The sequence below is a fragment of the Rutidosis leptorrhynchoides genome, chromosome 2, assembly GCF_046630445.1.
Source record: "Rutidosis leptorrhynchoides isolate AG116_Rl617_1_P2 chromosome 2, CSIRO_AGI_Rlap_v1, whole genome shotgun sequence".
NCBI classification, from domain to species: domain Eukaryota; kingdom Viridiplantae; phylum Streptophyta; class Magnoliopsida; order Asterales; family Asteraceae; genus Rutidosis; species Rutidosis leptorrhynchoides.
The window spans coordinates 75,532,012-75,560,000 of NC_092334.1; the positions used below are offsets into that span (position 1 = coordinate 75,532,012).

Genomic DNA, 27,989 nt, shown 5'->3' on the forward strand with positions numbered 1-27,989 from the left:
GATACTTTTGAAACATGTCTAGTTAATCTTGAACGAATGCTTATTAGATGCGAACAATCAAATCTAGTATTTAATTGGGAGAAATGCCATTTCATGGTTAAAGAAGGCATCGTTCTTGATCATAAAATTTCAAAGGAAGGAATTGAAGTGGATAGAGCTAAAGTAGATGTAATTGCTAAACTTCCACATCCCACCAATATTAGAGGAGTTAGGAGTTTTCTAGGGCATGCCGGTTTTTACCGACATTTCATAAAAGATTTTTCTAAAATTGCCACTCCTATGAATAAACTCCTAGAAAAGGATGCTCCATTCATCTTTTCAGATGAATGCATCAAATATTTTAATATTCTTAAAGAAAAACTCACTAATGCACCGATCATGATAACTCCAAATTGGAATCTACCGTTTGAACTAATGTGCGATGCAAGTGATTTTGCAATGGGAGCCATTTTAGGACAAAGAATTGAAAAACGATTTCAACCTATATATTATGCTAGTAAGACGTTACAAGGAGCACAAACGAATTATACAACTACTGAAAAATAACTCCTTGCTATTGTCTTTGCTTTTGACAAATTTCGTTCATATCTCGTTCTAGCTAAAACGGTGGTCTATACCGACCATTCTGCTCTTAGATACCTATTTTCGAAACAAGATGCCAAACCAAGATTAATCCGTTGGATCTTACTCTTACAAGAGTTCAATATTGAAATCCGAGACAAAAGGGGAGCAGAAAATCTCGCAGCTGATCATCTTTCTCGTCTTGAAAATCCTGAATTAGAAGTTCTAAATGAATCGGCCATACAAGACAACTTTCCTAATGAATATCTATTGAAGATAGATTATAATAAAATTCCATGGTTTGCAGACTATGCAAACTACTTAGTATGTGGATTCCTTGAAAAAGGGTTATCGCACCAAAAACGAAAGAAATTCTTTAGTGATATAAAACACTATTTCTGGGAAGATCCACATTTATTTAAAAGTTGTCCCGATGGAATAATACGCTGATGTATATTCGGAGATGAAGCTAGTCAAATCTTAAACCATTGTCACACAGGACCAATAGGAGGGCATTATGGGCCTCAACTCACAGCAAGAAAAGTTTACGACGCTGGATTCTATTGGCCTACAATTTTTAAAGACGCACACCTTCTTTGCAAATCCTGTGATGCTTGTCAAAGGGCCAGAAAAATAAGTCAACGTGATGAAATGCCACAAAATGTCATTCAAGTATGTGAAGTATTTGACGTTTGGGGTATTGACTTTATTGGTCAATTTCCAAAATCTCATAATAATCTCTACATTCTCGTTGCCATTGATTATGTATCTAAATGGGCGGAAACACAAGCTCTCCCAACTAACGATGCACGAGTTGTAGTCAACTTTTTAAAACGTCTTTTTGCTAGGTTTGGAACACCGAAAGCTTTAATAAGTGATCGGGGTACTCATTTCTGTAACAATCAACTTGAGAAAGTTCTTAAAAGATATGGAGTAACTCATAAAATCTCAACCGCTTATCATCCACAAACAAGTGGACAAGTTGAAAATACCAACGAGCTTTAAAATGTATTCTAGAGAAAACCGTAGGATCAAATCCGAAGGAATGGTCCATGAAATTGGAGGATGCACTCTGGGCTTTTAGAACAGCCTACAAAACTCCAATTGGAACCACACCTTTTAAACTCGTTTACGGAAAAGCATGTCATCTTCCAGTAGAAATTGAACACAAAGCATTTTGGGCTTTGAAGACATGTAATCTTGATTTACATGAAGCTGGACGTCTACGATTAAGTCAACTAAATGAATTAGAAGAATTGAGACTTGAGGCATATGAAAATTCCTTAATCTATAAGGAAAGAACGAAGAAATGGCATGATAAAAGAATCAGAAGTTCAAAAGAATTTAAAGAAGGAGACAGAGTTCTTCTTTTCAATTCACGATTCAAGCTATTTCCTAGAAAATTGAAATCAAGATGGTCTGGACCATTCATAGTCAAAAGAGTTTTCCCGTACGGAACAATAGAATTAATAAATTCAAATGGGATTGAATTTAATGTTAATGGTCACAGAGTTAAACATTACATAGATAGTCCAATGGAAGTTGAAGATGAAGTTAAACACAATTTCGACACCACAGCTAACTAAGTGTGGGAAGGTTCGAATCTTTAAAGGATAATATGTATTTCTGTTAGAGTTAGATTGTCTGTTTTCGTGTAGTTCTCGAAAATGAAACCCGAACGGTCTTTCCCTAGCAGACCCTAAAGAACTAGTCTTCTCCCCCCATTCTGAATTTTTATTTTTTTTAGGTTTTACGAGATGAAGAATTCCTGTGAACTAAACCATGGTCTAATGCTACACGCTTTGATCACTAAACGTAATAATGACACACTCCCGAGTGACCTGGTATCAGTAATAAGAGCCAAATTGGACGGAGTAAGAAAAGAACTCAGAAACGATCATAATAAGTTTCATTTTGGTAAAGGAAAATCAAAATCCGCAGCGAAAAGAAGAGCACGACACCTTGAAAGATGTCACAAATGCGGAAAATGGTCACACTAAGGAAAATGCTCGACAAATCAGACATATTCCAATACCGAGTTCGTTACTTTATGCAGAGAAGGACCATTCATATGTTTCGAAGAAAAATCATTGAATGCTCGAGGTTATGCCTATGTAGCTATGGAAAACTAATTAGTCCGACTATCTTATGAGTGGGCTAAAGCAGGTCAATGAGAATTCTATCTCACAGGTAAGTTTGTACAGTTTTTATTTTTATTTTATTGTTTTTAACCTTTTGATAATAAACGCTAAATCGTTCGCTATAAAGTATTAAATTGATACTCAATAAAATTAGGTTTTGCGACCGAAATTATTGATATCATACAAAAATTTACTACATCACTGCGAAATTTACCGTTTATTCTTAAGGTATAAATATCTTTAATCAATCAACCCAAAATATTTTAGAAATTCGTCAGGAGTAAAACTAGATAATATAGCCGAAATTACTTTACCGAAAAGAGGGGCGTATATTTTTGATAATATTTGATTGATTAAAGTGGGATAAAAGACCAAAAAGATTTTTAATTTTATTTTTACTTTATTTTTAAATTAATATATTAATATTAAATTATTATTGTAAACTTTTTAAATCAATATATTTAAGTTTGTAAATATTTAAAAAATTTATGTTTTTAATATAAGTTTGTATGTATAAAAACAAAATTATAATATAAATCTGGTGTAAATTTTTAAAATTTTAATAATATGAATTTTTAATTTTATGCATTTTAAATTTAAGTTTGGTGTGAATTTAAAAACAAAAATTTACTTTATTTCGCTAAGTTAAAAATATGATTTTTAAAATTCGTCGTGAGTTGAAAACTAGGTCGTTGAACCGAAATTGCTCTACCCAAGGGAGGGACGAGAACTTTTATTATCATTATTTTTAATCTTACTGAAATAAAGTATGCCAAAAACATTTTAAAAAAATCCAAAAATCTTTGCTTTTAAAACAACACTTTGAATTGACAAATTTTAAAATTTTGTCGAGGGACGGACTAGGACAACGATCCGAAACGCCCTCATCCTAAAAAGAAACAAAATTTTAATTTTTAATTAAATATATGTTTTATTAAGTAAGGGTTTTTATAAAAAAAAAAAAAGTTACTGTACCCGAACCCCATGCGATCGCATGGGATTTGGCCTTCCAATCCATGCGATCGCATGGAGCTGGAATTCAGTCCAGGAACAAAAGAACCAGCGAGCTGTTCTCTGTCACTCCACAACACACACACATATACGAACCACACTCTAAAAACACCCCTAATTTCATCAATTTTTCACTAAAATTTACCGTAATTCGTCAAATTTCTTGCTCTAATCATGCCTAGGTTCGGATTCTTCAACAAAAAGGTAAAAAATTACACCCCTAAACTCTTAAAATTCCTAATTTTTGTGATATTTACCAATATTATACCTAATTTAATTTTGTTAATTTTTAGTGTAATTAGAGTTAAATTGTTAGTATTTTATGCATGTATAACCTAGATTGATGCTATTTAACATGATTTGAAGCCAAAAACTTCAAAATTTTTAGAAATCTAGGGTTTGTGTTCTTGAGCAATTTGGGGCTTTGTGATATAAACAGGTTATAGCCAATTTTTGTCAGGAATTATTGCTAAATTAAGTAGTGTAATATGTTTAGGTAGCTAAATGATCCAAACATTGATCCTAAACATGATTTTTGAGGATTAAAGTGGACTTTTTAAGTACAAAATTCATGAACTTGATTAATTTGATATAATTGCCATTTGAGACTTGTTTAATTGTTAGTAATGACTATTTTGACATGTTATTTGGGTTAAATGCTTATGAACTTTGTATACATTTTCAGATATGCTTATTTGAAAAAGTGTAGAATTGTAAAAATTGTGAAAATGTGTAAAAGTTTAATTTTGATTAAACATGTTATTGTGATTGTTTTAAGTTGTTATTTTGCTAACACTAATGCATATTTGGATGCACGAATTTTGTGTTTAATGTGTTTTGCAGAAATAAACTGAAATTGGAGGTGCATCATCATCATCTAGACAACCACAACAGGAACCTGAACCAGAATATGAGCCGCAATACGAGCCAGAACCCGAACAAGAACCACAACAGGAACCACAAAAACAACCTAATCAACACGTACCTTATTATGATCCGCTACAATTTGTTGATTCCTTCACAGTATTTCCGATACATCCGCCAGTAGAATACCCAACAATTCCTGAACACACGTTGCATCCTAATCTGAGATTCGATAGAAGCTGGAGGGATTACCCGGCATATCAAAGTAACAAATTCAAACTGCTACCGAAAAATGTAGAAGTGCCAAGGGTAATCGATTGGGATCCTTTGGAAAGGGTCCAACTAGCTAACTCAGTTAGGGAGCATCTGATCCAAAGGTATGGCAGTTCTTCTTTTACCGATTGGGAACGTCTATTCACCATTCGTAGGCCTGTATATACGGAATGGCGTGTTGAGCTCATGAGTACTATATCGTTAAATGTAGATGTAGATAGATTAGATGATAGAAGTTTTCTTAGATTTATACTTGGCCGTAGGATGTACAGGATGTCCATGCTGGACATGGCCAGGGCTTTACAGATATATACTCCTGGTGAATTACTACTACCTGATTGTATGAATTTGATTTATCGTGGTGAAAGGGTAGATAGGAATTTTGACGCGAACGCCGTCTGGAGGCGTATGTCAAACTATAATGTTTTTACGCTGGGAGGAAAACACTCCTACTTACATATTAACAAAGCCGAACTTCGTATAATTCATAGATTTTTGGCTAACTCAATTACACAGAGAGGTTATAATAAGGAGAAAATGACCTTACATGATTTATTTTACCTAAAGTGTATTCGAGACCCAAGAAGCTTTGTTAATATCCCTTACTGTGTTGGTTTTATTTGTCTAAGATGGTGGAAGGAATACAGGAAGGGGGGATAGTAGGAGGAGGTATTTTTGTTACTCTCATTGGAGAGTATTTAGGAGTAGATAGGGACCAAGGGGGTCCACTTTTGGAATGTAGGGACAGGTTGAGCCTTTAGGATTGAAGGTTTATCAGGGTGCTAAGGTATTAAAGAGTAGACGCAATCAGCCAGTACCCTATGAAGGTAATCATCCTCAGGTAGAGAGAGGTTCAGACGAGGAAATGAAGGAAGCGGATGACATTAGGGATGTCATTCGGGAGGCTATGACTGATGTCTACCAGCGTGTAGATGAGGTAGATATGACAAACGTGGAGAGATTTCATCGGATGGAGCAGTGGCAAGCCCGGAATGATTACGAGCATTCCAGGCAACGACAGCATGATAGATGGGACTATCATCAGCGTCATATTATGAGCCGGCTGTCACCTCAGGATCACTACGTTCTGACCCGACCCGCTTACTATCCTCCACACCAACCCGAGATGAGACCACCATATACTCTCTACGACCCTAACCAGGCTTACCAGTACACCTATCACCAACCATGGAACCCGGACGATGACATGAACTGGAACCCCTATCCAGATTGATATAGTTCCGTTGGTGATTTTTATGATTTTTATTATTTATTATTTTAATTTATTTATGTTTAAACATATGATATTGTGATACATTAATGTATTGTTAAATATTTTTATTATTTGGTACTAATATTTCATATTTGATTTGAAAGTGGGATTTTAAGTCCCATTTCAAATTACCATGCATGTTTATATTTGTATGTATGTATATTGTCAATTCTACACAACAGGGTAAAACAGCGCATTTTCAAAGACTGGCATTAAGTTCAGCAAAAGCTAGTACTTTTGACGATAAAACGAAAAACAAATGTGATGTAACAACAAGACGGAATGAACAAATGATGTGCACCATTTATCATTCAACAAACAAACGCCAATACGTTTGGAAACTTTGGTAAAATTTAATCATTTTTCTACGTTAATCACCCTCAATAATTTAAATTGTTACTGATTTCTTGCAAATGAGGGCATTGCAAGATCTTAAGTGTGGGAAGGGGTTAAATTCTTTCAGATTTTTAAAATTTTTAATTTAAACACTTGGTTACCATTAAAAATACTAGTAATGCAGTAGTTGTATTAGAATCTAGTGCTCTCTGATAATAAAGAACAGCCCTAGTCTTATATACTGACTACACAATTCTAGTAAAATTTTCAAAATTTTCAATTTTATGAACTCAAAATCATGTTTATACATATTTATGAACGATAAAACTAGGTGTTAACACAGAAATTATTGTTACCTCGGAAAGGACATAAATTGAGAAACAACCCAAAATGTTAGAATTCATTTAAAATGGAATAGAGGACAATAAAAAGGCAAAGAAAAGAAAATAAAAGCCAAGTGTGGGAAAAATTTAACAAGTTATTTAAAACATATATCACATATTTTTGTACAAATAACTGAAGATACTTTTGTTTTGGACAATTTTATCAGTTTTACCCTATTTACTATAATATATTTGAAAGAAAGATGGATCTACATGATGAATCAATTCCATCATTAAAAGGAAGTAAAGTCTTCCGAAAAAGAAACGCGCTTCTTGATTTAGGTCAGGAAGTTATCGTCCAGACCAGTTGTAGAGTCTACGAAAAACCTTGAAAAGTTTTCTCGAAAATCAGCTGGAAATCCACGGACCTCAGTATCAAACAGGGTCGCCAAGTGGTCAGTCTTATCCTAACCATGAGAGGATCTGTCTCGTAAAATGGGGAGGACGCCGTGCAAATTAGCTTGATAAGACTAATGAATCAGACCCCCAGAAAAGGATAATCTCCTTAAAGATTAAAAATCAGCTTTTAAGCCTGATATTACTCAATCCTAGAGATTGACCTTAAAGATTGAGAATTACAAACTCATGGAATTTGATGATATCTAAACTCGAGCTTGAACAAGAAAATATTTAGATCAAAATTACAAACCGATTTGTTTTCTGAAAATCAATTTTCAATGCATTCATTACCATTGAACATAAAATCCTAGGGATTCACCTAGAATTCATTAGGTCACCTGAACCAAATCGGGTGTCAACCGTAAGAACGGTGGTTGCATAGCATGGTCGAAGACAGGACCTTGTGCCAGACCAAAAAATTATAAGGGTGAGCTTTACTATTGCTCCTACCAAGGATAGTAATTGCATCCGACACGTTATAGACCATAATTAAAAGCATGTCAGGGGACATTGCCTTAACAGTTGCTTGTTCAACGCTTTCCTTTACAACCGGATGATTGTTTACCGAAAGGTAATATACGGAGCAAGTATACTGGACGTGTTGCTTTCCTAATACAAGGTTAGCAAGTGGGTGACACAAAACCACAAGTTTTGAGCTAAAATTTTCAAATCTGAAACCCACCAAACCCACAAAAACAATTTGCAAACACCGGTGAAGGGTTATTCCGGAAAACTTATCTAGGGTAAAACTTATCTAGGGTAAAAGCTAGATTGAATCTAGGTTATTCCGGTGAAGGGTTATTCCTGACTAGTGCTCGAGTATATAGGATTATGCATGCTTGTACTTTTGATATTGCCCTTAGATAGGTTATGTTGAATCTTGAATTAGTTACATATGCGGTTGAGATAAGGTATAAGATATGCATGTCGTTGGAAAGCTAGCGAAAAATTAAGAACTTTTCATTTAGATATCGAATGATTTCGATGAACGGATTAGAAGTTATAATCAATTGAATTTTTGTATTATTATTAAAAATGATTATTATTATCGTCGTTATTATCGTCGTTATAGTTTTTATCTAATTATTATTATTATTATTATTATTATTATTATTATTATTATTATTATTATTATTATTATTATTATTATTATTACTAATGTCATTATTATTATGATCATTATTATTATCATTATCCATAGAAAGTATTATCATTAAAAATTGTTATTTTATTATTATTACTACCGTTATTATCGTTAAAGTTATAATTAATATTATTATTATAATTATCATTATTATGAAAACGATATAAAAGTCGATTAAAAGCTATTAAACGAAACGATTAGGAAATAATGAGTATATGTATCATGATGAAATTAAAATATTATAAGATATTGATTTAGATAAAATTATCGTTCTTATTATATTTATCATTACTATTATTATTATTAAAAGTATCGTTAGTATTAAAACTATCATTTTAACAAAAATTATCATAGAAATGTCATTGTTATTATAAAATATCATTATTAATAGAATTATTATTTTAAAGATAATATTAAAAAGTATCGTAAATATTAATGTTATCATAATTAGAATTATCATTTTATCATAATGTTATTTTAGTGATTATAAATATTGATATTTTAGTAATAGAATAATAATAATTATTATTACAAAATAATACAATTTTTACTTACTATTATTATAGATATGTGATACAAACATATTTTTACTACGTGTAATAAAATTACTTTAATAATACCTATTATCTTTATGATATTAGATGAACTCTATAAATTTTATTACTTAATATATATAAGAGTATATTTCATTATATAAATTTTAATATAAAAATTTTATTTATTAATAAATGAGTTATATTATTTACTCTAATAAATCTTTTAAAAATATTTAAAAATATATAAAATGACGATATTTAAAATATATTATAATCATGTATAAATTTTGGAAATCTTTTTGAGTCAAATTGACTTTTGTTGACTTTTGCATATTAGTCTCGAGCATTAGGATTTTGGTACACTATGACTTAACCTAAATTGTTAGACGAATATTGACTAACATATAAATATACATAATTAATTTAGGTTCGTGAATCTGAGACCAACCTTGCACTTGTTCAATGACGTTATATGTATTTTTACTACGAAATACAATAGGTGAGTTTCATTTGCCTTTTTACCCTTTATATTTTTGGGCTAAGAATACATGCGCTGTTTTATAAATGTTTGATGAAATAGACACAAGTACTTAAAACTACATTCTATGGCTGGATTATTAAACCGAATATGCCCCTTTTTTAGTCTGGTAATCTAAGAATTAGGGAACAGACACCCTAATTGACGCGAATCCTAAAGATAGATCTATTGGGCCCAACAAGCCCCATCCAAAGTATTGGATGCTTTAGTACTTCGAATTTATCATGTCCGAAGGGAGTCCCGGAATGATGGGGATATTCTATATGCATCTTGTTAAGGTCGGTTACCAGGTGTTCACCATATGAATGATTTTTGTCTCTATGCATGGGACGTATATTTATGAGAACTGGAAATGAAATTCTCGTGGTCTATTAAAATGATGAAAATGAATTATTATGATAAACTAATGAACTCACCAACCTTTTGGTTGACACTTTAAAGTATGTTTATTCTCAGGTGTTAAAGAAATCTTCCGATGTGCATTTGCTCATTTTAAGAGATATTACTTGGAATCATTCATGACATATTTCAAAAGACGTTGCATTCAAGTTGTTGAGTTCAGTAAAGATTATGATTAAGTAAATGACAGATTTGATCATTTATAGATAGATATTATGAAATGGTATGCATGCCTGTCAACTTTCGATGTAATGAAAGTTTGTCTTTTAAAACGAATGCAATGTTTGTAAAATGTATCATATAGAGGTCAAATACCTCGCGATGTAATCAACTATTATGAATCATTTATATTGTATATGAACGGATCCTTTCAGTTGGTATCAGAGCAGTGGTCTTAGCGAACCAGGTCTGCATTAGTGTGTCTAACTGATAAGTCATTAGGATGCATTAGTGAGTCTGGACTTCGACCGTGTCTGCATGTCAAAAGTTTTGCTTATCATTTTTTAGTCGGAAATCATCTTCTTATCATCCTTAGGAAATTACCTGCTTATCATTATTAGTCTAGACACGTCTTGCTACATTAATTGCATGAGTAGTGTATAGACAAAAATTCATATCTTAGCGTATCTGCTAAATCATATCTTATCGTATCTATTACTTTAAACTTTGCCTGACATATCCCGCAAATTCCTCCGTAATCTACGAAATCTTTTGTTCTATATCTATGGATATTCTATGTAATTAGAATACCATCCGATAACCGAAAATAATTTCATATCGAAAAATCCTTATTCAATCGTACGAAATGGAATTCGCCATTAATTCAAGTTCTTCGGATTCTGAAATGGAATCCCACTCAAGCTCCGAAAGCAGTGTGACTGGAATGGATCAACCAATCAGTCATCACCTATTCTGGATGAATTGGGGATGGGTTCGTAGCCTCCTCAATCATTGGAGACAAGAAGAAGGCGATCCTTTCCATCCACCACATTGCCCTCTTGAAGAAGAACCTGAAGCACTTACCGGTGAACCTGTCCGAAACACCATTTTCTCTCTCATTTCCAGAGTATCTCGTCACGATTACATACTACATCAAATTTTAGATTTTATTTATCCGCTCGTCTGAACCGACAATCACCCCGGTGTAATAGAAGAAGTCAATGAGCTTCGCGCTCGGGTAGTGGCTTTGGAGAATATGGTGCAAATGTTACAAACACCAGCAGCAGCACCAGCAGCATGACCAGTACCACCATCATCAATGCCAAAAGTACCATTACCACCCCCAACCACAACCGCGTCGTAAACCTCAACTTCACAATCTGTCCTACGAGCATCAACGTCATACGCACCATAGATACCAAGGAGTACCAACAATAATAACCGACGAAGTATTAATTCATAACTTCATTAGAGAAACATTCTGCGGCGATTATGTAATCTCTAAAGTCTTAGAGATTATCTAATCTAGCCCTAACCATAAATCAGTTAAGCAAACCAAAATGATAGAAGGAAGAGTAGAAACCCTAACAAAAATGGTGTGTGGTTAACAAGCTAAACTTGTGTTACCAACAACATCAACAGTACCGTAGCATCACCAGCACCATCAGTATCGTCAGCTTCATCAGCCCTAGCAGCACCTATAACATCACAAGCTCCGACCGTTCAAGAATCACCATGGACATTATTACAAATCAACAACAAGTATGTCATATCAATAAGATATGAAGTATTAACTCATTTCCACTGAAGGATTTATATGTATATCTTATATATATAAATTTCCAAACCATAATAAATCTTTTCGTACTAAGCTATTATGTGTGAATCTTAACTACGCGGTTAATTCATATTACAAATATGCAATAATGTACGTCCTTCGCCCGCAACTTAACCATCGTTAACTACAATCTCTGTCTCAATTCAACAAATTCTAATTCATAATAAATCAAGTATATATATTTGATTTTACACTTTCATCATCGATGTACCCAAAACTTTTCAAATAACATCATTCGTACTTTACGAAATTCACAAGAATTTCACGAACACCAACAGCACGCAAAGTATTGATTCATAATTTCTAATATATTGAAGAAATACTTATGTAATTTCTAAAGTTTTAGGGATTACTCAATTCTAGTTTCAACCGTGAATCAATGAGTTTAATTTAATATTAACTCATTAAATATATGTTACATCTAAAGAAAATATATACAAATATATTTTCGTAAAGACTGTAATAAAATTCTGTTGTACAAAATATTAATTGTGAAATTTTTTTTTAACGGGTAGGTAATACTCGAGATATATATATATATATATATATATATATATATATATATATATATATATATATATATATTCACAATTAATATGTTACATTCTTCGAATCTGATTCAACAAATCATACATTATGCTCCCTACTTTCACAATAATACACATTCTTTCATAGAAATCAAAACAACCATACTCATTCAAACTCAATTACATATTCTGATTTTGAAACCTCAGAATTCAATTCAAGATATAACTGGTACCATCACTTTTAGATTCCTACATCTTTCAAAGCTATACTTTGACTTCAAAACTGTGTTGGAACAACAAATGTATATTAACGATTACAATCTGTGTTAAAACCCTTCGAAAAATTTCTGAAGACACTTCAAATAATGAGCAATCGAGATGATGATCCAACCACATATTACCCACAGTTATGTACTTAAAAAACTCTCGAAACCAAAGTCATAATTCAACACAGGTCTGTGTCAGATCTTTTGGCATTTATTAGCAAAAACAACTTTGCGATTCCTTTTCAAAATAACCAATTTTGTCACAGCTTCAGCAAGTCAACTTCGACTTTTCATTCGAAGTAGCCTTATTATAACCTGTAATATATACGATTACCCTTTCAACAGAAATCCTTCCTTCTCCTAATCTCCCAGATATGTTAATTTCAAGTTCATCTTCATTCTAATTTCGATTTCATTTTGTTTTATTCGAATTTAGGGTTTACAAGTTGTTGCTGTTTATCAAGCATTTTTACACAATTCATGTCCTGTTTAAATAGCTTTCATCATCATATTTTTACTAAAAAAAATTTCTTGGTCTCATAACATTAGCCCTAATATTTTTCTTGGAAACAAAATCAGAATAATCACAAATTTGACAACTACTGTACGAGATATGGAAATCCAAAACAAAATGTTTTACATTTGACCTAGTTTTCTGAAATTTCATTAGTTTTTGAAAGACACAAAACACTTCTGATTCAGTAAAAAGAAAAATGGAAAACCAGAGAAACTTGTTAATGAAATTTCATTAACTAAAGGCCCCCTTTTGAAATTTCATTAACTAAAGGCCCCCTTTTGAAACCAGTTATTGGTGACACCAGCATGAATAGGTTCAATACATCCATACAAGACTTATCAGATTATCACATCATTGAGATTCTTGTTAGACTTCCTGTCAAAACAATCATCCACTGCAAATGCGTTTGCCGTGATTGGCTGAATCTTATTATCGACTCTCATTTTATCAATCTTCACCTCACCAAATCACCTGAATGTTTCATGCTTTTTGATGATGATGATTATAGTATGGACCCTGAACCTAAACCACCATCTTTGAGGTTGTTAGAGATTCAAGAGGAACATGGACACTATCATTTACACCATGTTCCAATCGTGAGTCTTTATCTTAATCTTGCTCCCATTTTTCAAAATACTCCACCGTTTGTGGAGGGCTCAGTTAATGGTTTGATATGTTTGACAAGTGATGATAAGGCATACATGTAAAGACCCGCCAAAATTTCCATTGATGGCGCCGTTAACTTAGGGCCCGTTACGTGGTCATAGTCCCTAAATGAGACGCGTTTGACCAAAATTATGTCGCATTCATTTGAAACGTGCATGACTTGCAAAGTTTTAAGTTACCAAACGGTTCGACAATAAGTTTAAGTTTACAAAAGTTATAAAGTATAAATGAAATAACTTGCGACATAATATAAGTTGTAAATCTCGAATGCTATCAATAGCATATGTATGTATGTATGCTTGACCCCAAGCAAGAAATCAAAGTGTACGCGGAAGCATGTATCAAATAGCCATTCATGAACCTGAGAAACATATAGAAAACTGTCAACGAAAAACGTTGGTGAAATCATAGGTGTATTTGTAAAGTATGTTTTTAAACCACAAGATTTAGTATAGTTGATTATCCAAATCGTTTGCATTCCAAAGATGTTGTTTGTATGTCGAGCACCCAATTATTAAGGCTTTACTGAATAGTACCTCTGAATCATAGTGTTAGAACCTACACTATACACGATAAAATTACATTTCATCCGCTAACGGTAGCGAACCGTTCGAATGAGGGTTCGTCAAACCCGTATGGCCACACAACATAATTTCGCGCTTACACCCTGCAAGTGTAACTAATGATAATTCAATTGAGACTTTTTGTTCTAACTCGCACGTGGAATGTTTGTTTTCAAACTTGTGTTCAAAGTATAAAAGTATAAACCGTATATGATTCTCATCCCATGATTTAAAGTACAAAAGTTGTTGAAAAGATGGGACTATGATCTCACCGTAGTTGCATGCCAAAGTACTTGTAATTAAACGTTGTGCAAATGAAAGTTGCTTAGCCTTGACCTAAACAAATAAGTTGTATCAATTACTGATTACGATACAAGATCGGTCGAAATATGTTCAATTAGTCCTATCGCTCGTTATGGCTCGATTATATAGCATGTGAATCAAGTTGTCAAGTTTCATACAAGATATACGTATAAAAGCACGTTAGAACGATTGCATAAGTGTTTGGTTAAGTTTGACTAAAAGTCAAACTTGGTCAAAGTCAAAGTCAACGGGGTCAGGTCGGGTATCCGACAATTTTTCTTCAATTAGTAATCATATATAAACATGTTGGCCAAGCTTCATGTTAATCGGAGGTGCGTAGCATAGTTAGAATTAAACGGTAAACGACCAAGCAAAATAGAATTATGCAGTTCATTTGGACGGCGTCCAGATTGGCTTGACGGCGTCCAGCAATGAAGAATGAACAGCATCCAAAGGTTGGGACGGCGTCCAAAGGTTGGGACGGCGTCCAAACTATATATATATATATATATATATATATATATATATATATATATATATATATATATATATATATATATATATATATATATATATATATATATATATATATACCTGGGCAGTTGCAGTTTGCTGAAAGTCTCGAACCAAAACTCAAACAAACACAAATTGTGAACCGAAAATACTTAAAACATGTATCTTATATCGTTGGAAAGGTATTTTGATGAGGAATACAAGTAAACACATTTCATCAAACAAAAACATCATTTACAATAACTGAATCCTCGTCGAATGATCGTTAAAAGTTCATTATCAAGGTTTCAAGTTCGTAAAACGCATTTCATGATTCGGGAACTTACTACACACATATAATATGCCGTTTTGAAGGTAATTACGCATACTATACAACTAAACACTTACCAACAACATTGCAAAGCATTTGGTGCATCGAAAGTTTGTTTTAAAATCTATCAAACCCTAACCAAGAATCACAAAATCAAATATCATGTTAATGTGGGATTTTCATGTCATCCAACATACCAAAATGAAGCCAATGATGCTAGTAACACTTTTAACACATAAGGGTTAACATCTAACAATATTTAATCAACCAAAATCAAAGATTAGATTAACCCATTTCAAGTGTTCATGCTAGTTACACCAAATAACAAGATCGAGCATACAAATCACATATTCATGTTAGACTCGAGCCATAGACACTAACTAACACCATTTCAAGTCTAAAGGTCTAATTTATGAAAATTAGAGATTTTGAAAAGCTTACCCCAAGCTATGAAATTGGTACCAAATTGAAGAGAATGTTGCAAGGATCACAAATATGTAGTCGGATTTGTTGTGAGCTTCCTAGATCCGAAATAGATGATGAATCTTTGATGTTGGGGTTTGAGAGAAAAAGATGGAAGTAATGAGATGAGGAGGTGATGAATGAATGAGTGGTGGTGGTGGGTGACTAGTTAACCAAGTTTTTCCATGTGACAAGATTAGTCCCTCAAGTTTGGAGCCGGGTGCGGGAATTAACCAAACGAATTATTTTAAATACGCGAGAGTAAATGGGAGATGTTATAATCGAATAACGGAAATATTAAAAACGTTAGTTAACGAAAGATACGAATTTAGATAACAAAAGATATTATAAAAAAAAAGACGGGCGTTAAAATAATTTAACGAAAAAATGCGTGATGTTACATTACCTAAACCTTAAAAGAAATTTCGTCCCGAAATTTAGTTGGAAGTAGTAGTCGTTGTTTCTTCCTCGAAATCTTGCGTTGCCAATTATACGAATGAGTGAAGGTACTTCCGTGGGCATTCCAGCGAACTTTGACGGTCGGGATTTACGTTGTTTTAAAGTATGGTTTCACGATTCACAGTTATCCTAGGAAGTGATGGTTGTCATCGATAGTAAGCTCATCAGAAAGGATAACAAGTTCTTGTTTGGCAAGACACTTCTTTAAGTTTGATACATGGAATGTAGGATGAACGGGATTTCGATTGAGTTGGGAGTTCGAAACGGTAAGCAACGTGTCCAATACCCTCCAAGATTTCAAAAGGATCAAAATATCGTGGATTTAGCGTTCTACGTTTGCCGAAACGGATTACACCTTTTCGAGGTGCGACTTTTAATATTATGCGGTCACCCACTTGGAATTCGAAAGGTTTACGTCTAACATTAGCATAGCTCTTTTGGCAACTACGGGCCGTCTTGAGCCTCTCTTGGGTTTGAACAATCTCTACGGTCATTCCATGAATGGGTTCGGGTTCGGTGGTTTGATTGTTGCCTACGTCGGCCCAACAAATAGGAGAACGATAATTGCGGCCATATAAAGTTTCGAAAAGAAAAGTGCGGCGTTGATACTCGAGTGATAACTATCATTGTAAGAGGAATCGACTAACGGCAACGATACAAGCTCGTGATATGTCTTCCAAGGTTTGAATCGTACGTCTACTTCTTTCGTCAGTTTGTGGTTGATGCGATGTACTCATGTTTAAACGTGTTCGCAAAGCTTCTTGTAAGGCACTCCGAAATCTAGAAGTGAAACGAGCATCTCGATCCGAAACAAATGACAAAGGCACACCGTGTCGAGATAGCATTCATATAATGTATAGTTGTACAAGTTTTTCCCATCTTGTCTGTTTCTGAAAAACGTTTGTTGGGATAAGTTTCTTATCGGTCTCCGAAAAATGTTTGTTAGGACTATTCACCCTTGTGGCGGATACTAGTATAACATGAAGAGTCTCTCTCTCCATTGAGAATTTAGAATAAAGGATTTCCTTATACAGAAGTACGAGTGTAATGCGAGAGAAGTTTCTGCCTTGATATGAGCATATCCAACATTTTGTAGTTCGTCGGTAAAACTGTGCGAAAACAAGATAGTATACACGTGTAACATATATTTGAAGTTGAAAGAATTTGTCATTCATTCAGAAGCATAAATATGGTTCGACAATAATCAAAGGTGTGTCCTTGGTATGGTCGTCATCGATATTCTCGGAGTTTTCGGATGTCCAACAAGAAAAATGAAGTCATGTACATGGCACATGGTGGTGATTAGGTTGATCGAGTCCAATCACCATCACGAGTCATTAGAACTTTGGTATGACTTACCATAATATAACCACATTGATCGAGTGTCGTTATATTACGTTAACTCATACCTTCATTCCCACATCACTCCATAGAATCAAGTTTGTGTAATCGTGAAGATTTAAAATGAACAAAGTGTAATGACGTCTCCAACGTGACTCGTATTGGATCGAAAGAATTTGTACAACTCTGAAGAAACGTTTCCCGAGGGAAGTGTATAAATGATTGTTCACGTCAATGCGGTTCAAGTCAACCAATAATGTCTTTAGGTACGAAAGGAGTAACGAATTATGATAACGAGTAGTACGCAACCGTAGTGATAAGTATTGATGACGATACTCTACTAGAGTATTGGGGGTAGTAACAAGAAGTGGTAGATAGTGAAGAACACCGGTGTAACATCGGTAGTGGCTAGTGATTTCCATAGTGGTGGAAACTTTATAGTACTCGTGGATAGTAAGCTGGGACGGTGGTGAATAACAACCCGGGAGACAAGGTTCCCGAACTAGTGTAACGAATGAAGTTGTCATCATCCTTACGCGTATGAATCTTGAATTCACGTGTGTTACCAGAAAGTGGCAGAATACGGATTCGTATTATGAAAGTTTGGTACCATTATGGGGTTCACCTAAGAATGATTCAAGTATAAATGCACAGGTAGTCAAGTAAGTGCTATCTATAGCAAATGCAAGTCAGAATGCAATGATTAACTATCCGGTTGTAGTCTAGATTCACTAATGCGTCCTAACGACTTTGTCAGACACACTAATGCACATCCTAGATCCCTACAACCAACACTCTGATACCATCTGTAACGACCCGCCAAAATCGCCATTGACGGCGCCGTTAACTTAGGTCCCGTTACGTGGTCATAGTCCCTAAATGAGACGCGTTTGACCAAAATTATGTCGCATTCATTTGAAACGTGCATGACTTGTAAAGTTTTAAGTTACCAAACGGTTCGACAACAAGTTTAAGTTTACAAAAGTTATATGAAATAACTTGCGACATAATATAAGTTGTAAATCTCGAATGCTATCAATAGCGTATGTATGTATGTATGTATGCTTGACCCCAAGCAAGAAATCAAAGTGTACGTGGAAGCATATATCAAATAGCCATTCATGAACCTGAGAAACATATAGAAAACTGTCAACGAAAAACGTTGGTGAAATCATAGGTATATTTGTAAAGTATGTTTTTGAACCACAAGATTTAGTATAGTTGATTATCCAAATCATTTGCATTCCAAAGATGTTGTTTGTATGTCGAGCACTCAATTATTAAGGCTTTACTGAATAGTACCTCTGAATCATAGTGTTAGAACCTACACTATACACGATAAAATTACATTTCATCCGCTAACGGTAGCGAACCGTCCGAATGAGGGTTCGTCAAACCCGTATGGCCACACAACATAATTTCGCTCTTACACCCTGCAAGTGTAACTAATGATAATTGAATTGAGGCTTTTTGTTCTAACTCGCACGTGGAATGTTTATTTTCGTACTTGTGTTCAAAGTATAAAAGTATAAAACTTATATGTTTCTCATCCCATGATTTAAAGTATAAAAGTTGTTGAAAAGATGGGACTATGATCTCACCGTAGTTGCATGCCAAAGTACTTGTAATTAAACGTTGTGCAAATGAAAGTTGCTTAGCCATGACCTAAACAAATAAGTTGTATCAATTACCGGTTATGACACAAGGTCGGTCGAAATGCGTTCAATTAGTACTATGACTCGTTACGACTCGATTATATAGCATGTGAATCAAGTTGTCAAGTTTCATGCAAGATATACGTATAAAAGCACGTTAGAACGATTGCATAAGTGTTTGGTTAAGTTTGACTAAAAGTCAAACTTGGTCAAAGTCAAAGTCAACGGGGTCGGGTCGGGTATTCGACAATTTTTCTTCAATTAGTAATCATATATAAACATGTTGGCCAAGTTTCATGTTAATCGGAGGTGCGTAGCATAGTTAGAATTAAACGGTAAACGACCAAGCAAAATAGAATTCTGTAGTTCATTTAGACGGCGTCCAGCAATGAAGGCCTGGACGGCGTCCAAAGGTTGGGACGGCGTCCAAACACCTGGGCAGTTGCAGTTTGCTGAAATTTCACAAGTCTCGAACCAAAACTCAAACAAACACAAATTGTGAACCGAAAATACTTAAAACATGTATCTTATATCGTTGAAAAGGTATTTTGACGAGGAATACAAGTAAACACATTTCATCAAATAAAAACATCATTTACAATAACCGAATCCTCGTCGAATGATCGTTAAAAGTTCATTATCAAGGTTTCAAGTTCGTAAAACGCATTTCATGATTCGGGAACTTACTACACACATATAATATGCTGTTTTGAAGGTAAATACGCATACAATACAACTAAACACTTACCAGCAACATTGCAAAGCATTTTGTGCATCGAAAGTTCGTTTTAAAATTTATCAAACCCTAACCAAGAATCACAAAATCAAATATCATGTTAATGTGGGATTTTCATGTCATCCAACATACCAAAACGAAGCTAATGATGCTAGTAACACTTTTAACACATAAGGGTTAACATCTAACAACATTTAATCAACCAAAATCAAAGATTAGACTAATCCATTTTAAGTGTTCATGCTAGTTACACCAAATAACAAGATCGAGCATACAAATCACATATTCATGTTAGACTCGAGCCATAGACACTAACTAACACCATTTCAAGTCTAAAGGCCTAATTTATGAAAATTAGAGATTTTGAAAAGCTTACACAAAGCTATGAAATTGGTACCAAAATGAAGAGGATGTTGCATGGATCACAAATATGTAGTCGGATTTGTTGTGAGCTTCATAGATCCGAAATAGATGATGAATCTTTGATGTTGGGGTTTGAGAGAAAAAGATGGAAGTAATGAGATGAGGAGGTGATGAATGAATGAGTGGTGGTGGTGGGTGACTAGTTAACCAAGTTTTTCCGTGTGACAAGATTAGTCCCTCAAGTTTGGAGCCGGGTGCGGGAATTAACCAAACGAATTATTTTAAATACGCGAGAGTAAACGGGAGATGTTATAATCGAATAACGGAAATATTAAGAACGTTAGTTAACGAAAGATACGAATTTAGATAACAAAAGATATTATCAAAAAAAAAAAAAAACGGGCGTTAAAATAATTTAACGAAAAAATGCGGGATGTTACAATACATATGTAATCCAATCACTCGAGAATATATGATCCTTCCCAAGCAAATACACAGTAAAGAAGAAAAAATCGTGAATTCTTATGGTTTTGGAGTCGGTTCGTTGACCGAGGAATACAAAGTTATAAGGGTTTTTCAAGATGTTGAATCGTCCATATGCATGCTATATGCAGAGATTTACACTCTTGGCACTGGCAAATAGAGAAGTCTTACTCTTGGTCATATTACTTGTTTTATTCTTGGGCTTAGCGGAACGTTCTTGAATAACCACATTCATTGGAATATTCGTGACTATGAAGATCCTCATAACAATATTCTCACATTCGATATTGATAACGAGACGTTTAAGTTATTTCCGTCTCCTCCAGTAGGTTTAGAAGTACAATTCGATCGGGAGTTGTAAAGGGTTTTTTATGCTATTCTTATTATACTAATGAGCCCTATGAATTTACAATCTGGGTGATGAAGGAATATGGTATCAACAACTCCTGGCAAAAGCAAGTATTGATCAATCAAAGTGTTTGCCGGAATATAAGGTGGTTAGCACTCCAGGGAAGTTTGATGGATGGAAGAATTTTGATGATGTCTTTTTCAGGGAAACTCTTGGTATATTATCCAGATACAAATACAATTAAGGAGACACAATTTTCATAAGTGGATGCAATCAGTTATAGTCCAAGCTTTCTTAAACTCCAAAACTTTGAATCAGAGATTGTTCACAAGTTCACAATGTAAACATATTTTCCTCTTTATGTAATGAAGCCTGTTTGTTTGTGGTTTTATCATTGACATTTACTGTTAAACCAATCTCTGCTCAATTATAATACTACCATTTTCAATTTTACTTTATCTTGAATATGCTTTAAAAAATGTTGAGAAATGTGACATCTATTTCTTGTTTCTTCAACAGATGATACTGGTGTTATTGTGAATCCTATTGGAGAAATGGAAGATGTCGCACACTCATTTTGTGGGCATCAGTGAAAGACTTTAAAGTGTATGTGCAAAGTTTTGTTAATCTTTTGTTTTGCTTTCGTACCATCTATTTTAAAACTAGGCTTTTGCGGTGGTGTTGGCTCTTTATTGTAAACGGATATGGTTTTTTGGCTGTTCCGGATCTTTATCGTTATGATGATATTGGTCACTATTTCATGTATTTGATATTTGTCCATTTCAGATGAACAGACTAAACACTGGACTATTAATTATAACATTGAACCCAATCCAAAATCAAAAACGAAATAAATAAATATAAGTATAACAATTAAAACCATATCATTTCAACGTTGTGAAACAAGCAAAATCCTGGCTTGAACCAAGCCAAAAAATGCAGAATGCATGTAAAATTGTGAAAATGACATTCAAAATTCTTGTAAGTCAAGATCCTAACTTTCTCTAAAACTATAAGTTCAAGTAGAAGTAGCTCAAATTACAGTTTCTGATCTGAAAAGCCAAAAAAAAACAAGTAAATGAATGTCTACTTCTTAACTTTCTTGAATGGCTTGTAAAGCACTGTTGTCACAAATTTGGTGCGAAATCGTTGGGTTGAGCTCAAAGCAACAACAGGTTGATTGTTACCATCTCTCTGTATGTACAAATGGTTCAAATTGGCCGATAAAGGCTTCTGAAAATCCTTCTTGGATGAAGATCGTTGATTTAGAGGCGTTTGTTGTAGTAAGGGTGGCAATTCAGGAAATTTCTCCCCAAAATCTTCTGATGTGAATGTTGCATTGTTGTAGCTTGATAACGGTGATGAAGGACATTCAAGTTCATGATGTCTGTCCACATTTTCAGGATAATAATCCTGAATAACAAAAAGTTTAAATCTTTTTTAAGATTAACCAATTCTGAAGTGGTGTTATTCTAAGTTTTTTGGTGGGTATGCTCTTTAATTAATGGCATATAAGTGAAATTGAATATATTTTTTTTTTTGGCCAAAAAAACGAATTAGAAGACCTTTTTTCAATTGCATTAGTGTTATTCTACGGTCAAAAGGGAATCAAAAATATAGAATCCTATTGATTATTTGAACGCAACGCATTTGATCCGAAATATTGAACCAAAGAGCCAATGACTTGGCGGTATCGAGGTCACCCTTACAACCTTAGGTTGAGGGTTCGAGTCATACTTAGGACATTTCGTGATGTATAAATTCGTGTTAATATTAGGTGGGTGTGTGAGTTTGCCTTTAAAAAAAAAAAATACAATAATTTTAAGTTCTGCATAAATCAAAACAGACAATAGTGTAACTAATGTAGCATACCTTCAATTCCAAAATGTTGAATTTATTACCCAAATTATCACACTCGTATGGTAATTCTGGAGCAAAAGTCCACTGCCCGTCAACAACAAAACGATAATGGTAAACACCAAAATTTAGCACCTTAACGATAGAGAAATCATGGCCCGAACGCTCTAGTAACTCCCTGATGAAACACAAAGTCAAGAATAATGATCAAGAAAGCATATGAGCTAGTAGTGGCAATTTGGGTTGGCCAGGAACACTTTTGGACCAATATCTTTAATGCATTATGATCTGTAGGGTGTCAATTAGAAAAAGAAAAAAAAAAGTAAAAATATAACAATGCATTAAACATAGATATTTCAACTAGTTCAACTTGGCCCATTTCCTTTTTAGCAATTTTCCTTATCTACTTGTTGGAGATAAAAACACAACCCGCATCGACCCATTCATAAATGAAAGGGTCAAATCTGCCACCTGTAACAAAACTATAAGGTAGACAGGTAGCAATGTTTTTCGAACCTTGTTTTCCAGTTATCCCATGATCCCTCGATGGCAACGTTTGTGCCACCGTGAATCCAATTGATCACTGCTGGTATGCTCTTTTCTTGATTTAATGATCTATATTGCTTTGATGTTTCACTGAATTTGTCATCTTGAGTATGCATAGTTTGATTAGGATCTTGTGAATGAGAAGCAGGGGCCTGTAAAGACTGATATATATGAGATACAGAGTATATATTATTGGTATTGTAAATGTAAATACAATGATTTTAGCACACACTACATATGTAATCCCAGAATTGTAAAGTTAGTGACTATTGCCAGAATACTAAACTTTATTCAACCACACAAATAACATACTGAGTATAAAACAGAAATGTCAAAGAGAATCAAAGCAGTACTTGGACCATCCTACTACACTTGTTGTGGTTGCAATTTGCTAACTGAAAAATGTTTTAAAAAATACCACCAGAGTTGTAAGAATGAACACTTTTAGAAAGATTCTTTTATTCTCTTTTGCCTTGGATTTTTTGAGTGCATAATGTTACTTGAATCATTATGCTTGCATGTTGTAGAAGTTTTATTAAATTTTCATTTTTCCCTTGAAAAATTATGAATGCTAACAACCTTCTTATTTGAAATTCAAGCAAACATATTGGAGCTTTCCTGATTTACATTACACCCCATAAAAGATCCAATTTTGCAAAAAAAAGTAAACCTTAAAACAGTTTACCCCTTAAAAATTCAATTATGCCAACATATGTACAAGGTTAACTAACCTTAGGATGTTGAACCATATGCACAGGATAGCTGCTGCTGCTGCTGCTGCTGCTGTTGTTAACTTGTGCCTGGGTATGTCCATATTCCATGTAGTAATCCTCCTGATTAAACTGTCCACTCTTTTCTTCTCTGCCACTAACATTACCCATTATTTTTTAATACTTATTTGATGCAAATTATAAAACCCTGATCTTGTTTCAATCAAGAACTAAACTTTAACACTCAACAGATCATTTAGAACAGAAAAATGGAAAACCCCATGTCAGGAAGTGGTGTTTAAGGATTTTTATACATACCTATGTCTCTTTTCTAAATTTTTTTCTTTTTAAATAAAGAAGGGATATTGACATATACCCATTACTGTATAGAATAAATCACAAAGAAGAAGAGCAGGTAACATGATTTAAGCAGCTTTGGTATGATTGATAGAAGGCCCTTTTTGTCATGATTATCTCTCACATAAAAACAAACATGGGTCTTTTTTTCTTCTTTCTCCAAAACCCTGAGTCTTGTTGTAGAAAAAGGTATGTTTTATTCTCCAATGACTTAGGAAGATTCCTTTCTTTGTAATATTTAATTTAATAATTTATGTAATTTATAATTTATTTTATGAAGGAAATGACATCATTGTGCAAAATTTGTTATAACCATTTATCAATTGTTTAATCATATTAAAAATAATGAATTTAAAATTAGAGAAAATTGGGCGGTTGGTCCCTGTGGTTTACATGAAATGGGGTGTTTGGTCCCTGAACTTCATTTTCGGAGTTGTTGGTCGCCGTGATTTTCAAAACACGTGTGGTTGGTCCCTGACAGAGATCAACTACACCTGTTTTGAACTTTCATTTTCGGGATTATTGGTCCCTGTCATGGACCAATTACACGTGTTTTGAATATCACAGGGACCAACAACCCCTAAAATGAAGTTCAGGGACCAAACACCTCATTTCATGTAAATCACAGGGACCAAGGGACCAACAGCCCAATTTCCTCTTAAAATTACACAACAATAAGAATACTCAATTCAAAGAATGTGAGGTGTGGGGCAAATTAAAACTATAATTCTTTTTAATTACCCCTACTTATGTTTTTTTTTTTTTTTTTTTTTTTTGGAAATACAAGCGGTCGACATCACCCACAAGGGACTTAACCACCTTCGCGATCATATGCCACACATGCACGCGCTTTCGGGAGGAAACCCGAATCGCATTACAGGAACGTAATCGTTAAATTATCCCGAGGGACAGGCGGACCGGGTTGAATCCTGAATGGACCGTGGAGAAAACCCGCATGGGTCAATCTAAAGCTCCATATTTCAGGCAGATTAATTAATAGGATGGCGGAGCAAGGCTCTAACTCATGACATAAACTCAAACCCCGCACACAAGGTGTAGGATACCATTGAGAGAAGCCTGCAATGATCCTTACTTATGTTTTTAATTTTTTCTAAGCAATACTTTTATATTGCTATAAGAGCACTCCCAATGGTTGGAGAATCATCCACCCTCACTTAGCCCTCGCGAGGACCGAATTGGCATTGTCCTCGCCCTCCTTTAGTCCTCAAATCTCGCACTGCTTCTTGTCTTCGCACGACATATCTCATGGCGTAGTGTATCGAATAAATGGGTTTATACTTGAAGCTTTGATGACTATAACTTTTTTAATTAAATAATATAGTGGGTCTGAATTTTTTTGAGAAAATATGTTTTTATTGAGAGTAATTTAGTTCTGGGTTAGTCTTAGTGAAAAAGTGCAGATGTAGCAGTTAGTCCTGATAGGAAAAACGTTATAATTGGAGGTGGTCTAAATATTAACCACAATTGGACGGTTCGTGAGAAATTAAAAAACAAAATATACCACAACCCACAAATTTGCATCAAGTACTTATCAATGTTGAATGGTAATGCTACTACTATTATTATCTATTTATTACTTCATATGTCCTACCACAAGTGTCTACATTATTAATTTGGGATATTCCAATTTAATTGTTCACTTTGTATTCAACTAATCAATAGAGCTTATTTTGAATAATGAAATTTTTTTATTAGTATATATGAAGTTAATGTGATTTTCTTAAATTTAGTGTGTAAAAAGTAAGTGTGGAGCAGGTGTGGTATTAATTTAAAAAGAAAAATCAGAAAAAATTAACTTGTATACGTGTTAATAATATTATAGAGTGTCATATTGTAAGAGTAATATGAATGAAAATTAAAATTGTAATATACTGTAGCTTTAATTTATTAAATTACGAGAGGAGATTATCAATACGCATAGAATGTTAAAGATACTATATTACTTGATCATAAGCTCATTTTGAACAAATATAGAACATTTTTTTTGTTGATGAAATACTTATTTATAGTTAATACCTTATAGTATTTATATGTTATTTATTTATTCACATTATAAAACCTATTGAATTTTTTAATTATTAGTACTAGCGTTTAGTGACTGGTGATAGCATAATAACCCCATGACACTTGATGAGTATTTTGATCAATCAAATGAAATGCTAAAAACCACTTCAATAAAGTCATATTCTACAATTAAAATGGTCTTTTATTTATTTCAAATTAAATATAATAATAAATAAATAATGATAATAATTGTCAACAGTAACATATGATGCGGGACCTCGATGCCGTGCCAAATGAGTGTTTAAAGAGAATGAGCATCTAGCTTTTGTTCCTCCAATAGATAGTAACAACCTAAAAAAGCTTTCTAAACTTAATGGGATTCCTTAATGTCAAGAATAATATTTTCTTTTTGAAAGGCAGATTATGGTATCACTCACATGAGTGTTAGCCACCTTTATGATCATTTGTCACCTATACAAATATTTTTGAAAGGGAACTCAAATCACATTACAAGAACTCGATCATTAAATTATTTCGAGAGTCAGCGGGCCGAGTTTGCAACAATATATTGTATTTGTAACAATAAAAAAGTGTGTATTTTGATAATATTTTTTGCAACAATTAAAAAGTGCGTATTTTGAGAATATAAAAAAGAATCAATGTCTGTGAGCAAAGAAACAATTTTAAAAAATAAAGTTTTTTTATTGGATTAATAATAATAATAATAATAATAATAATAATAATAATAATAATAATAATAATAATAATAATAATAATAATAATAATAATAATAATAATAATAATAATAATATTTTGAAAGAGATGCTAAAATGGTTTGTTACATGTTAGCATCACATAGGTGTAAAGATTCTCGAAGAGTCATCATCATCGGCTCCACCATTGATGGCAATTGCTATGGACTTTACCCTTCCTCAATCATGAAAGTCTCCAAATGCTAATATTTCAAATTCCATCATTTTCTTCATTAATTTCTCTCTTGATGTGAAAATATTATATATTTGATTTTATATATATATATATATATATATATATATATATATATATATATATATATATATAATCAAATATATAGTTTCTTTTCACATGTGCATATTTGTTTGTGAACATATAAATAATTCATATAATTAACAATTTAACATGTAATTTATGATGTTGAACATATATTTGTTAATAATATGAGCATTAATCAACATTTTAATCAACACTTGCATATAATATATTGTATTTAAATGCATAAAAACTATAAAGTAGTTCTCGTTTTGTTGTGGTTCTCGTCTGAACCTGCCCATATATATATATATATATATATATATATATATATATAT

The 27,989-nt window shown here is 33.4% G+C and overlaps 2 protein-coding genes across 2 annotated transcripts; one reads left to right on the plus strand and one right to left on the minus strand.

Annotated features, from left to right (window-relative positions):
* The first annotated feature begins 13,250 nt into the window (after positions 1-13,250).
* On the plus strand, positions 13,251-21,741 carry LOC139887993 (putative F-box protein At4g29970). Its single transcript, XM_071871033.1, has 4 exons — positions 13,251-13,648; positions 21,007-21,128; positions 21,226-21,363; positions 21,668-21,741. Exons 1-4 carry the CDS (start codon positions 13,251-13,253, stop codon positions 21,739-21,741), a joined length of 732 nt encoding a protein of 243 aa, XP_071727134.1.
* A 323-nt stretch (positions 21,742-22,064) lies between these two features.
* On the minus strand, positions 22,065-24,792 carry LOC139891031 (SNF1-related protein kinase regulatory subunit beta-2-like). Its single transcript, XM_071873958.1, has 4 exons — positions 24,283-24,792; positions 23,522-23,703; positions 23,021-23,183; positions 22,065-22,561 (listed from the first exon to the last, which is right to left on the minus strand). The coding sequence occupies exons 1-4, from the start codon at positions 24,430-24,432 to the stop codon at positions 22,235-22,237; spliced, it is 822 nt and encodes a 273-aa protein (XP_071730059.1). The 5' UTR covers positions 24,433-24,792; the 3' UTR covers positions 22,065-22,234.
* Between the last annotated feature and the right edge of the window lie 3,197 nt (positions 24,793-27,989).